The sequence below is a fragment of the Macadamia integrifolia genome, chromosome 13 (genome assembly GCF_013358625.1).
Source record: "Macadamia integrifolia cultivar HAES 741 chromosome 13, SCU_Mint_v3, whole genome shotgun sequence".
In the NCBI taxonomy this organism is placed as follows: domain Eukaryota; kingdom Viridiplantae; phylum Streptophyta; class Magnoliopsida; order Proteales; family Proteaceae; genus Macadamia; species Macadamia integrifolia.
In genome coordinates, this window is record NC_056569.1 from 10,989,063 (window position 1) to 11,002,036 (window position 12,974).

Sequence of the window (12,974 nt, forward strand, 5' to 3'; positions counted from 1 at the left end):
AATTGAACCAAATATTTGATTTAGTTCTAATTATAAATTGAAAATTGTCTGATTGAACTAAGCAAAGTTTAACCTTCATAAACCGAATCTAAACCCTAAAGGCTTAAAATCAAATGTCTTTGTTGAGTTATCTTAAATTATCTATTGTGGATTTATTTGTTGTGTTGTGTAACAAAGGGATGAAAGATACAAGATTTGACATTGTAGGCTATGAAAATTATTTAGCTTCAGTTTGATTTTGATTTGTACATATTTATCTTGGATTGAACTGAAAAACTAGAATCGAACCAATTGACACTCTTACCTAAATCTCCTCCCCTAAGATGAAGGCGGGATTCATTCCCTAGAGTTGGCTATAACCACCATAGACCCTTATTAACCTTTTTTTTTTTTTTTTTTTCTTTATGAGAATGATTTTTCCTGTGATTATTATTCATTTTTCACAACATAATGTTGGATTTTTTTTTTTTTTTTTTTGTATTATAAAAGCCTTACCAAACAAGTTTATTAGTTGTTCTATAGGAAAATGTGATGTGTCAATTTTGACCATTGGATATGTCGGAAATGGTATGAATAGAGTGACATGTCAAATTTGAGATTGAATCATATACCCTTATGTCTTGGTATGCCCCTCTCAATACTAGATGATGTTTTCTCTCTCTCTCTCTCTCTCTCTCTCTCTCTCTCTCTTTTTGTTGTTTCAATTGTTTTGCCCTTGACTGGCTTTTTAATTGTAGATATATAAATACATCATATGGAGCATGTAAATGCAATTCAGACATATCAAGGAGACTAGACTGTATCCATATCGTATCAATGTATTGTATAATCAAAGTGCAATACCAATATGACATTGATACAGACCAAATTTATTGACGCATTTTGTTTTTTTACATATCAAGTATTTCGACCTGATTTCCTTTTAGTATTAATAGACATTGATAAAGCATCTCATCAAGAAATTGCTTAGTTAGAGTCTTAGTCTTTCAAACTAGAAGTAGCTAGTTCGAACCCCTCTTGGTGGAATAAATTGACATTGCGAGATCTTGAATACAATGAAAGTGTAACTCCAGGGCTGAGGATGATATGAACACCAATTCTAATTCCGATCCCTATAACCTTAGACAATTCACCAGAAGAATTGTTCCCTTCGTATCGAAAAAAGGAAAAAATATGTTCTCATAAACTCATCCATTTTTTGCAAAATTTTATTATTTTACTATTTTTACGATTCTGAATTTCTTACAATTAAAAAAAAAAAAAAAAAAAAAAAAAAAAGAAAAAAAAAAAAAAAAAAAAAACCATTCACACCCAACATGATCGACCCGGAGGACCAGAATTTCTGACATATATTAAAAAAAAAAAAAAAAAAAAAAAACCGATTCCAGCCAATACCATGATCGACCGGGAAAACCGGACGATTTCTGATACTTGATACATCCTTATCGATACAGATTCGTGTCGTATCGGAACGATACCGGTGACTAAATCCATGACTGGATATGATGTTATCAAAAATAGACACGTGGTGGTTGCTGGTAAGAAATTGACATGGGAATTCGAAAATATCCATTAATAAAGTCAGTGGAAGAAATATAAGAACAAGAGGCGTGCTCTTTCCAATCTTCTCCCGATAAAGAAATTTAGATTCAAAGCTCTTCTTCATCGACGGGAGAGGCGACCACTTCGTTCTGGATTTTTCTTGGTTTCTCAGAATATCCTCGTCGTCCTTTTTGTTCGAATTCAGGAATCATGCCAGGAAATCCTGGTTGTACGTTATATATTGGTTAGTTTGTTTATGCCTGAGCTTGATTTGATTTTTCTCTGTTTGATCTTTCTTCTGTCTTAAATCTCATTGAACTCTTGTTGCTTCCATTGTTCTTCTTTCTCTCTTCCGTAATGTTGAAATATTTATACTATAACTGAAAATAATTGGATCTAATTTACGTTCTATTGATATCGAAGGCAACCCTAGGGTTTTCTAGTTCGATTTGTTTCAGTATCTTTCTTAACTTGGATTTTGATTGTTTTAACACTTAGGTCTCGGCATCAAGATTTCTTGGTCTTTTAGTTAACTATTTTCTCATATATAGGTTTGGACTCTGAAAAATATGGAGATTAATAACAATTTTCTTTATTGGAGGTTAGAAACTGTTGTTCTTCTACCATCATGAAAATCTCCTTTCTCCTTGAATGATATCTTTGATGTTCTGTATGAAGTTGAATCAGTAGGAGATCTTGTGCTTTCTGCATGGCCGTATAATGTTAGGCAGATTGGAGTATTGGACACACTTCTGATTCTCTGAATTGATGCAGCAAGACTGTTGAAATTGTCTTATGCATTGCAGACTGTTCTAGTCATAGTGATACTGTTGGGGGTACAATTCATTTTATTCCGTTGCTTGTATAAATGGGCTGATTTCGAAGGGCTGTTAAGAGGCCGAGGACTCAAAGGGCCTATGGTGTTGAAGCCCAGAGTGTGGTTAACCGAGCTGTTATAAGCAAAAGCTTGGCTATGTTGAGTATGGACTGCCAGGTCTTCTCATAATTACTCACAAGGCAACGAAAGAGATTACCCTAACTTACATTATTACTGAAATCTGTTGGTTTGAACTCCATTATATCTGCCATTGATGCTTACTTCTGAAATCATGTTATAAAGAATGCTATTCCTGGTAGGATACCCTATAACTCCAGAGCAGATCATTGGATTAGACTCATATTTTGAGGAAAGTTAGTTTTGGCCATACTTTGACCTTCTATCAGAATTTTAAACCCGTCTGAATTCCTGATTCTTACTTGTCAATTTTTTCTTATAATATGGTTTCTAAACCTGTTATTGCATTTATGGTTTCATTGGATTTATGAACCTAGTAATCTTAGGCTTCTAGAACCCATCACAAACTTCAAAAAGGAAAGTAAATAAAATTAAACTCCTCCTAATCATGGACTATTTGGAGTGTTCTAATTCAAATAGGAAACTTTGAGATGAGGAAATAAAATAGGGAAGGACTTGTAAATCCTAATCTAACCCAACTACCTCATATTAAATAAGGGAAAGAAAAAAATTTGGGGCTCCAGTAAACCACCGTGATTCTGGTTTTGAGTGAACCTGCAAAACACCCAAGCTACAAGGCTTGGTCTGAACCAGAAACTGGTTCAAAGAGGAACCACAGGCCCTTGTTTGGGTTTGGCCAGGTTCCTAAGATGGTACTTGTGATGGTACCTCTGTTCTGCATCAGTTCCAGTTTCAGAATTTGATGGGGAATCCCTTGCAGAGTCAAATTTTATCTTTGAATTGTCTAAATGCATGTAAGCACCTCTCCATTGTTCAGCTTTGAAATAGAAATACTAAGTTTTTTTTTGCGAGTGTGCTGCTGTGTTTTGTGTGTATTCCGTGGCCAGTTTACCAGAGTTGGCCAAGCGCTTCTGGTCCTTCTTCATCTTCTCTGATCTCTTCTTACCTTAGGTGAGGGCTGTTCCAATTCGTTCTCCTTTGTTCTTATTGTGTTCCTTGTTCTTCTTCCATTCTGCTATTGTTCTTTCCCTCCCCTTGCTGTTGGTGGTACTACTGGGTTGATGAAAAATCGTGAGAACTCCGTTGAGTCCACATGGATTAGATTAAGATTTGGGGGCTTGTTTTTCCACCCTAGGGCTCTACTCAGAATGCAGAATCTGTGGCCCAAAAACTGTCTTGAGTAGAGAGTTCCAAATCGAGTTTCAAATCTGGTTTTGTTCCCACTACCAGATTCAACTTGCTGAGTTATTTTATAATGTTCTGCCACCTATTTTGCAGAATTAGAGTATAATATTCTGTCATCTATTACCAGATCTTATGCTGAAATTGAGGTTGATTGTATTTTGATGTAGTAAGTGCCCTCCATGGCCAGGAATGGGAGGGGAGTTTAGTCCAACATCGGTCGGGTAGTGTACGGCAGTTTGGCTTATGACATTGGAAGGGCCTCTCCACCTTGAAGCTCGGGCTTTTGGGTTAGATGCCATTAAGTGGTATCAAAACAGGTTGTCATTAAGTACTCAAAACCCTCATTTCATAAACTATTTATATTTTATCTCCCACTTCTCTTTGTATGTTCAAGATTGGTCTTTTCTGTCAAATTTAATTACCATATGAACCCAGATTCTGTTTGCCTTTTCCAAAAGGGTCCTGAACTGTCTGGAAATTACATAATTGCACTGAACCATTTTCTCAAGATTTTGTCTCTTCGAGTGGTCCCATAGTGACCTAATTAGTGTTTTAGGTTTGAAATTTAACCAATGATTAGTTGGCCAGTGTAATATAAGCCTGTAGTTGTTTGCACTAAATCATGGATGAATTGGCTAAACATTCATGATCAGATCCCTTGGTGTATGCTTTTTGTAGATGCTATTATTTTAGTGAATGAAATTGATGCTAGGATAAATGCAAAGTTGGATTTATGGAGATCACATTATTATCAAAAAGTTTTTTAAGGTAAGTCAAATAAAAACGGAGAATGTGATGTATAACTTTAGTAACAATAAGACTAAGAGTGAAGTGGTGAAAATTGATGGTAGAGAGTTAGCACAAAGTGTTGACTTTAGGTACCTAAGTTCTTTTTTTTTTTTCGTGTGCAAACTTTAGGTACCTAAGTTCAATCATGAATAAAGGAGAAATAGAGGAGGATATTATACAAAGAATTAGAAGATGATGGATGAAATGGATGAGTCCATCTGAGTGTTGTGTGATTGACGTATCCCTTTAAAACTCAAAGGGAAATTTTATAGAAAAGTTGTACGACCAGCAATGGCATATGGGGCTGAATCTTGGGCAGTAAAGAAAAACCATTTAAACAAACTTAATGTTTAATGTGGGTGAAATGAAGATGTTGCGGTGGCTGAGTGGTAAACCTAGAAAGGATAAAATAAAGAATGAATAAATTAGAGCAATGGAGGCTTTTGAATGCTCCAGTGCGGGGAAGATATACATTTCAAATCGAAGGAGCTAAAAGGGTTAGAGGTAGAGCTAAAGTAACCATAGAAGAAGTGGTGAGAAAAGGCATTTATAGATTTAGGAAGTAGGACCGGGATCTTGTATGGATTTGAATAGAACTGATGGGAGAAATAGGATCCATGTAGCCGACCCCATCTAGATGGGATAAGGCTGAGTTGAGTTGATTAGTTAATGACGTAAACATGTTCATAGAGTTTGAGCCTCACCACACTTCAAACATGACAAAAAATTTCTGTTCCCACACATGGTGCAGGAAACACCCTCTTAATTTTAGAGAGAATAAAGAATTATGCTGAAAGAGCAAAGAACTGAAGAAAGTTTGATTAAACTCTCTCAAAGGATTAAAAAAAAAAAAACCTCTCAGAGCCACTTTTGATAAGTTATTCCAAATGCCATGTGTCCATAACCCAGTCTTTTCTTCTATGGTGGTGTGTTTATGTGAGTATCAGTCCTTGGTTTGATACTGGTGCTGGCATGCAGCTGCACTTAGGTGATAGTAATGTGGATGTCAACTTCTAGATGACCTTGCTTTATCTATCATTCAATGATGTAAAGGGCTTATTATTCATATTGACTGAGGTTGAAAACCTAGTATTTGTGGCTGTTGCTGTGCTCTCAAAATACTGAGTTTGGTAACATACAGCTGCTGTATGAGCTAGTCCCTAGTTTATGCTCATCATCTGTGTTTTAATATTCTCTAATTGCTTCTCTCTCCCTCGCCCCTTTTGTTCTAAAAAACTTATTTTGTTCCTACCGTATTTATGTAGTTTTGGTTTATTGACATTCATTTACTATAGACATCTATTTGGCTTAATTGACTTGGAATCTTTAATAGGTAGCTTGGATGAGAGGGTTTCTGATAGGGTCTTGTATGAGATCCTCATTCAAGCGGGGCGGGTAGTTGATTTGTACATACCTCGAGACAAGGAAACCAATCGACCCAAAGGCTATGCATTTGCAGAATACGAAACTGAGGAGGTAGCAGATTATGCTGTCCGGCTTTTCTCTGGTCTTGTCACTCTCTACAACAGGACATTGAAATTTGCGGTGCGTGCTTGTTGCTTCAAATTTATAAATTCTTTTGTACTTCTCTTTTTCTTGCAACTTGGCGAAAAGGGTGATTTCAAACTAAGGTGTATCCCTTGGTTAGTGAAGAAATGGTTTCTTAGGCTTCTGTATTCTTTTTGGGTTTCACATTCTATAAAAATTAACATGGCTATGAAACAGATTTCCGGGCAAGATAAGTCCTCGCAGAACTTGTCTTCGCCATTCACGCCTCCATCAATCTCAGTTCCTAAGCCAAGATTTCACCCTGGACAACCTAATGGTACCGAATCTTTCCAGCATCCATTGAAGTTATCCTCATCTTGCAGTACCCCACCAAATTATGCACAAGGTGATATGTTCTTTCATGCTCCCTACTTTAGCTAAGAAACACCATGGTTCTTTTCTCTTCTTATTGTTCAACAAATTTTTTTTTTCCTTTCTTCTATACAGAGCCTCCTCCCCCTGGATATAACATATATAGATCAAATATCTACAGCAACAACTATGATTACAGTCGGAGGGTATTCGGGTCGACTTTGAGTAGTATTGGCTCCTATAGTTCAGGACGAACGCCGTATGATTCCAGAAAACCAATCGCTTACCTTCCGAAATGACATTGCTGACACTGATAATGTTGGCTTTCACATCTAGTGCGGAGAGTAGATTGGTATCGCCCCTACTCAGTTGTAGTGCCACTGATGTGAAAATGTCAAAGGTTGGCAATAGATGTCTGAGCGGTTAAGTTGTTGGCTAGTGCTTAGAGTAGGTATCACCTCAGTTGTGTGGCTAGTGTGCAGTTGTTGAAGGTTAGCGATTGACAGTAATGTTGTGCAGAAAAGTGGTTGGCTAGTTATTCTCCTTGGGGTTTCGGGGGTAGTACCCATTCCATTGCTTGGATCTTTGGTGGCTTTACACTTTCCTTGCCAAGTGCATTTGATGTGAAAAGGTAGTTTTGTTTTCAATATTGAAACATCTTGCTGTAGTGATTACAATTAGTAAGAGCCAGTCAGGTAACAAACTAATCCCTATACTTAGTGTATTTTCTTATTCTGATCAGGAGGTTATAATGTTTAGATTTGTTTGTTTCATTTGAGTAGGACTTTTTGGACTTCAGTTCTAATTAGACTTTTCCATCATTGTGGATAGAAGATATTAGTAGTGTTACAGAACTTGTAAGCTTAAGTATGAGTTCAGTTCATTGCTAGTTTTTTTTTTTTTAAGTTATTATCATTATTATTTGTTGTGGGGTGGGGGAACTACTCCTTGGAGCATGTTTTTCTGTATAAGCTTAGGCAGTGCAAGCACACAGTGAATCCTATAACAATAGAAGGAGAATTGTGTTTGTTCCTTGTATCTTTGACATTTTGGTGCACGGGTTGTTTAATGGCACATCTACTGTATACATGTTGGCTGTTGTTCATTGTGGCATACGATAGTTATACATGGTTTATCCAGTGATTAAAAATTGTCTGCTTCAGTTGGGATAGAACTACTCTAACCATGGACCGGATGTGCCTGATAAAGAGGATCTTAAAACATAGAATTGGCTTGAATCAGTCCACGAAAGCCCTAGAATTGGCAGATCGGAGAAATATTCCAACAATTCTAGTGTTTTTTTTTTCTGAAGGTATCAACCGTATGTCGTCAAGAACTGGGATTTTTTACCCTGATTCCATTCCGAATCAGGCGATTCTTGAAACCCTGCTAATGACCCATTGGCTGGGCTTTTGGATAGCTAATACTCCTATCCTTAACTGGTATCCGTAAAAAGAGACTGGCTTGACTTATGGCTCGGGTTTAATATGTATTTATTTGGTTTCGATGCAACCCATTTGTGATTATTTTGGGTCTGCTTAGTCCAACCAGATTTTTTAATTCTTTCCTGATTTTTTTAATCCTTTGTTGTTTCAGATTTTTACTGACCAGATTTTTTTTTCTCCCCTCTTTTTAATCATTTGCTGTTGCTGATTTTTACTGTAATTACCCAACTAAACAAGGTTGAAGGTTGCAAGGTTAGAGTCGACTCAGTTCGTTCAGTGTTTTCTTGTATTTCTATTGTGGAAAGTCACAGTTTCAGGGTGGAGAAGCCCTTCCCAGGTCGTAAGTTCAATGATCACATAAGCCGGCAAATGTGGGACTAAAATAATCCTCCAATTGGTGGCCATGGAGTTGCACTTGCTGCATCAAACTCCCTATAGTTTTGGGTGATGGTCCTCGTGTCTTGTCTCTTTGGTTCTGCAAATAATATTTCTGGAGTGAGTGCTATTAGACGTCAGCTTCCTTGTCAGCATCACCTCTCTATTCCGATCTCCTTGGGATTTTTTATCTCCCTCTTCTCCAGCTTCGTTAGCTAACTTAGCTCCCTTCCACCACTCACTCCTTGCCTTTGCATTTTCCTCAATCTCCGGCCCCTCCAAAGAATTTCCAAAACCAAATCCTCACCCCCATGTACGTATCAGGGCGGAGACTTGAAGAAGATGATGAGACGATTAAGGGTTTTGAAGTCTCGAGTTGTGTATGTTTATTATAAATTATGTAATTTATAGTAGAGAGGAGGTTAGATAGGAAGCTTGCTTTCGTAGAGCTAGTGGTTCAACCAATAGGAGGGCTAAGATGGGAGGGGTATTATGGACTTTTTACAAGGGGAGTAGGAGAGGATATACAGCTATAATACCCCAGCCTTTTCCTTCCATATTATATACTCTCTCATCCAACTTATTTATTTGTGTAGCATATAAATTATTTATTTATTATTTCCTGTGGGGAGTGCAGTTCCATGCTTGCATGAAGGCCAATGGTGTCTAGGCACATGGGCCACACTCCCCGTCCCCATAAAAGAAAACTTGGCTTATTTATATTATGGGCAAGCGAACCCTATCCACTGGTAGAGGTACAACCACCGATATGATATAACATATATTATATAATCTCTATTGCCTACATGCTTTTACTTAATCGCGTGTCTATGTCAAGATACAACGGGTGTGAAAAGACCATGTTGTCCCGCTCTGAAAATGCTTGCATGTATCCTCCCATTAACTGTGAGTGTTGGTGTGCATTTTTGCGATCAGGTAGCATTCTCTTGCCCTATATTATACATATATATATATATATATATATATTCTCTCATTCACTCCATGCTTGTATAATTCTCTCATTCACTCCATGCTTGTATAATTGGCTTTAAACAGTTTAGCATACGGTTTAAAACATTTGTTCCCTTCATTTTAAATGTTCAATTCAGTTTCAATAAAAAGTTCAGTTTGGTTTTGACACACACCCCCTTAAGTCGAGGGCTTTGCAGACCAATCGTTCCTCAATCATGCATGAGTGATTATGGCTTGACCGAGGCCAATGGGTTAAAAGTTAAACCAAAAATAAATAAATAAAGGGAAAATTATGCCTCCCTCCTCTGTAGTTTGTCGAAATTATATGTGGATCCAAGGGTTTGAGCGAATTACGTCTCCCTCTCCTAACAGTAGTATACTGTTAATTTTAAATACGAAAAGATCATATTACCCTTTAATAAAAAATCAACTTAATAAGATAAAAAAAAATAAGTGATTTGTCCCATCTTTTCTCTCTCTCTCTCTCTCTCTCTCTCTCTCTCTCTCTCTCTCTCCATGGCCAGAGCTTATGGGTGCCCTCTAATGGTATCGGCTGATTTTTTGGCGGGGACTTCTCTACAGTAAAATTGAACTTATTCAGTACATAACAGACAAACAAATGAGAGTGGATTCATGATATAAACCAGAAAGCCAAATGATGGAAGAGGAGAAAGAGGAAAGAGTTTTATGAGAGAGAGAGAGAGAGCTTTAACACAGGAGCTTTAATCAAACTTCAACATGTCATTCTCCCCCCAACAGTCGCCTTGGTATTACTATCATCGGCAATGAATTCTGGCGATAGTGGAAGTAGAGTCGATTCTTGACATCGTTGGTGCTCTCAGATCGGAGACCTTCAATACAGAGTTGTAGGCTTTCCAAACTCTTGCTGGAGAAGCCTTTGTACTGGTTGTGGTGGTCTACGGTGCCTGACGATGATGATGATGAATTCTGGCGATGGTGGAAGTAGAGTCGATCTGTGACATCGTTCATGCTCTAAGATCCAAGACCTTTGGTACAGAGTTGCAGACTTTCCAAACTCTTGTTGGAGAAGCCTTCGTACCGATTGTGGTGGTCTATAGTGCCCGACGACAAGATGACGAAGAAGAAGAAGACCAAGTCGAGGATTACGATGATGGCAATAGATGCCCTTCTCATTCTCATTGACATTGTCTATTTTTGTCTTCAATCAAGAGGGATTGAAAGGAAAAGGGTGAGTGAGGAGATGAAGAAGGAGAAGAATCAGCGTTAACGCCTCGATTAGCGTTGGATTTTCAGGTGATGGTTTCTCGAATATCTCTTGAAAGTTGTCATAGGTAGCCATGGCTTTGGTTGGTTTCGCTGCTTTGAGGGACTTCCTAGATGAGTGATTACTAGTAATAAGAGAGGACAAGGCGGGAGGGTGATGCAGTTGGGGTCCATTAAGAGTCAGTCACTGGAGAAGACGATGGGTGCTGTGTTGGGAAGGAGGTGTATGCATTGTCAGGTAGATAATACACCGTAGTGCTAAAAAGGGCATTTTGGGTATTATATGTCATCATATTAATTGATGTCATCAACTAACAATCCAAATTTGGTGGAGATTGATGGATTGGACCTAATTGTAAAAATCTTAGAAAGTGTAGGAGAGGGGGACGTAATTCGTTCAAACCCTTAGATTCACATGTAATTTTGACAAACTATAGGGGAGGGGAACGTAATTTTCCTAAAAATAAATGACTGTTTGAAAGTTCACCTAATTCAACAAACAAAATTAAAGATTGCAAAGGATGTAGGTTAATGACCTTACCCTTAGCCTGACCCTACAAGGGGGAAGGGGGGGGGGGGTTTCGGCAAGATGAGATGGATTTTGTGTAGAGAGAGGCTTTAGAGTTTAGAGAGGAAATTACACTCCTCTCTCTTTTGTATTTTGTCTTAATATCACTTTCGTTCCACGTATTTTAAAAAATACCACTCCACCTGTGGTTTAAAGATTTTATCAGTTGCATCCCATCCCTTCCGTTAAAAAACCTTGTTAAGTGATGATATCAGCTTTAATATATTATATTCAACCGCAAAATTATACTTTACTAATACGGAATATCAAGACGATCCTTTAAAACCGGGGTATCATTGTGGACGATTGGAAATAGTCAACCTCTTGTTGAAGCACCTAGACACCCCAACTCATTGTTGAAGTTAATCCGACAGCTCAATCTCTTTCTCAGACTGGAAAAACGGACGATTTTTATATTAAAAAAAAAAATGGCAACTCACTGTTACGCCTTGGACCCCAGTCAACCAAATAACGATAGGATCCGTCTTGCCGTTACGTGATTCAAAGAAGAAGCAAAACATCCTAACAAAAGCAGATAACGCAAATCAGAAGAGATTCTTTCTTCAAGTTGGACTAGTGAAAAAGTTTCTCCAATTTGATAAATAACTTTTAGGGTCTTGTATTTTCCAATATGTCACACTTTTCCAAATCCCTCAACATTATAGTTTCAAAAGGTCTCCTGCATGTAAGATTTCTACTTCTATGTCAACATATTGTCCCAATTTTTTTGTCCATCAACTTGGGCATTTCAACTGAATTCATCTTGCTTGTCCTTGTTTAGGTTTTTTATAAATCAGATTTCAACAAACACTCTCTCTCTCTCATATTTTATTTATTTATTTATTGTGTTGTAGATGTTATTCCATGTACAAGTACACCATAAAGAAGAGCCCACCAGTTCCTCTGTGATCAGTTTCACTGAAGTGGTTTCCAACATATCTAATCCAGATTGTGAGATGGGTTTTGCCAATCACCTGGAATTGTAATCCATTCAAGCAATAATGAATTGTATACTTTACCATAAATAAATAAATAATGAATTGTATATTTAATGTAAAAACTGATCACCTCCGGGGTCTAATAGCACTTGAAAAAATATGAAGAACTGAGACTTTGGATTGTTCCACTTGTTCTTGGAGTCGGATTCAACTTTAGAATGAGGTTCTTACATCATTAAGTAAAGCTTTAAAATCCTCTAAAACGAAACTTTTGTAAAAGAAATCGATGGCCAAAAATACAAAAGAATCTGCCAATACAGAGCGTATATGAATGAATTTGAGTGTCGAATATAGACACGTCATCTTCTTATGTACAAGTTAGGGTTGCCAACTGGTTGGTTTTGATTGGGCCTACTTGGTCCTAACAAATTTAAGGCTCTGCACCCTTTTTATCCATCAAGGTAATCGAGCGCGACCCTCGTAGGTCAAGGCATGAATATGTTTTTATTTGATCGGTCTGTTGTGAGTCCATAATTGAACTCAAAAGTAATTTAACCATAATCAGGATTTAAGTGGACTAATTAACTAACTGAGCTGTTGACAATCCTTAAACATGCCTTTTTTGTTATTGGGGGACAACTTAAAAATGCCATTAATGAACTTAACTGGGCTCTTTGGGTATAAACAATTGGTCACAATATTCGATCAGTACTAACTGGATGACCGTCAGGTCATTACCTTGCATTAAAAACACCAAATTATTAATAACGCCGGGTTAGTCTTGGGTTCCAACTAGTTGGTTCAGAACGGGCCTACTGGTTTGGGCCAACTTTTGACACCCCTAGTACAAGTACTCGTGGCCAATTTAGACTATTGTCTAGACATCCATGCAGTCGAAGACTCGGAATTCAAGCACCATGGGGTGTTGACTAGATATACTTGAGGAAGATGATAACACTTGATCTACGAGATGAGTCTCATGCAAAAGAAAATATTAGGCACTGTTAACTTATTTATTCAGTTTTGATTGGACAAAGTTCAATTGTCATTTAAGTAATTGAAATGCAGGTCTCAGTTAA

The 12,974-nt window shown here is 37.5% G+C and overlaps 1 protein-coding gene across 2 annotated transcripts; it reads left to right on the plus strand.

Moving 5' to 3' along the window:
* Positions 1-1,597: 1,597 nt before the first annotated feature.
* Positions 1,598-12,062, plus strand: LOC122059661 (splicing factor 3B subunit 4). Of its 2 annotated transcripts, none has more exons than XM_042622600.1 (4): positions 1,598-1,786; positions 5,826-6,037; positions 6,218-6,386; positions 11,812-12,062. In XM_042622600.1, the coding sequence occupies exons 1-4, from the start codon at positions 1,753-1,755 to the stop codon at positions 11,838-11,840; spliced, it is 444 nt and encodes a 147-aa protein (XP_042478534.1). In that variant the 5' UTR covers positions 1,598-1,752; the 3' UTR covers positions 11,841-12,062. The 2 variants fall into 2 exon arrangements, with proteins under 2 accessions (XP_042478534.1, XP_042478533.1); XM_042622599.1 differs by lacking the exon at positions 11,812-12,062 and adding an exon at positions 6,488-7,465 and having other exon boundaries at positions 1,600-1,786.
* The last annotated feature ends 912 nt before the right edge of the window (positions 12,063-12,974 follow it).

Bases quoted from the DNA above. Each gene is read 5' to 3' on its own strand.
- LOC122059661 (XM_042622599.1), top strand. From the start codon at position 1,753: ATGCCAGGAAATCCTGGTTGTACGTTATATATTG. The intron at 6,038-6,217 runs GTGCGTGCTTGT...GCTATGAAACAG, and splicing joins ACAGGACATTGAAATTTGCG to ATTTCCGGGCAAGATAAGTC. The intron at 6,387-6,487 runs GTGATATGTTCT...TCTTCTATACAG, and splicing joins CCCACCAAATTATGCACAAG to AGCCTCCTCCCCCTGGATAT.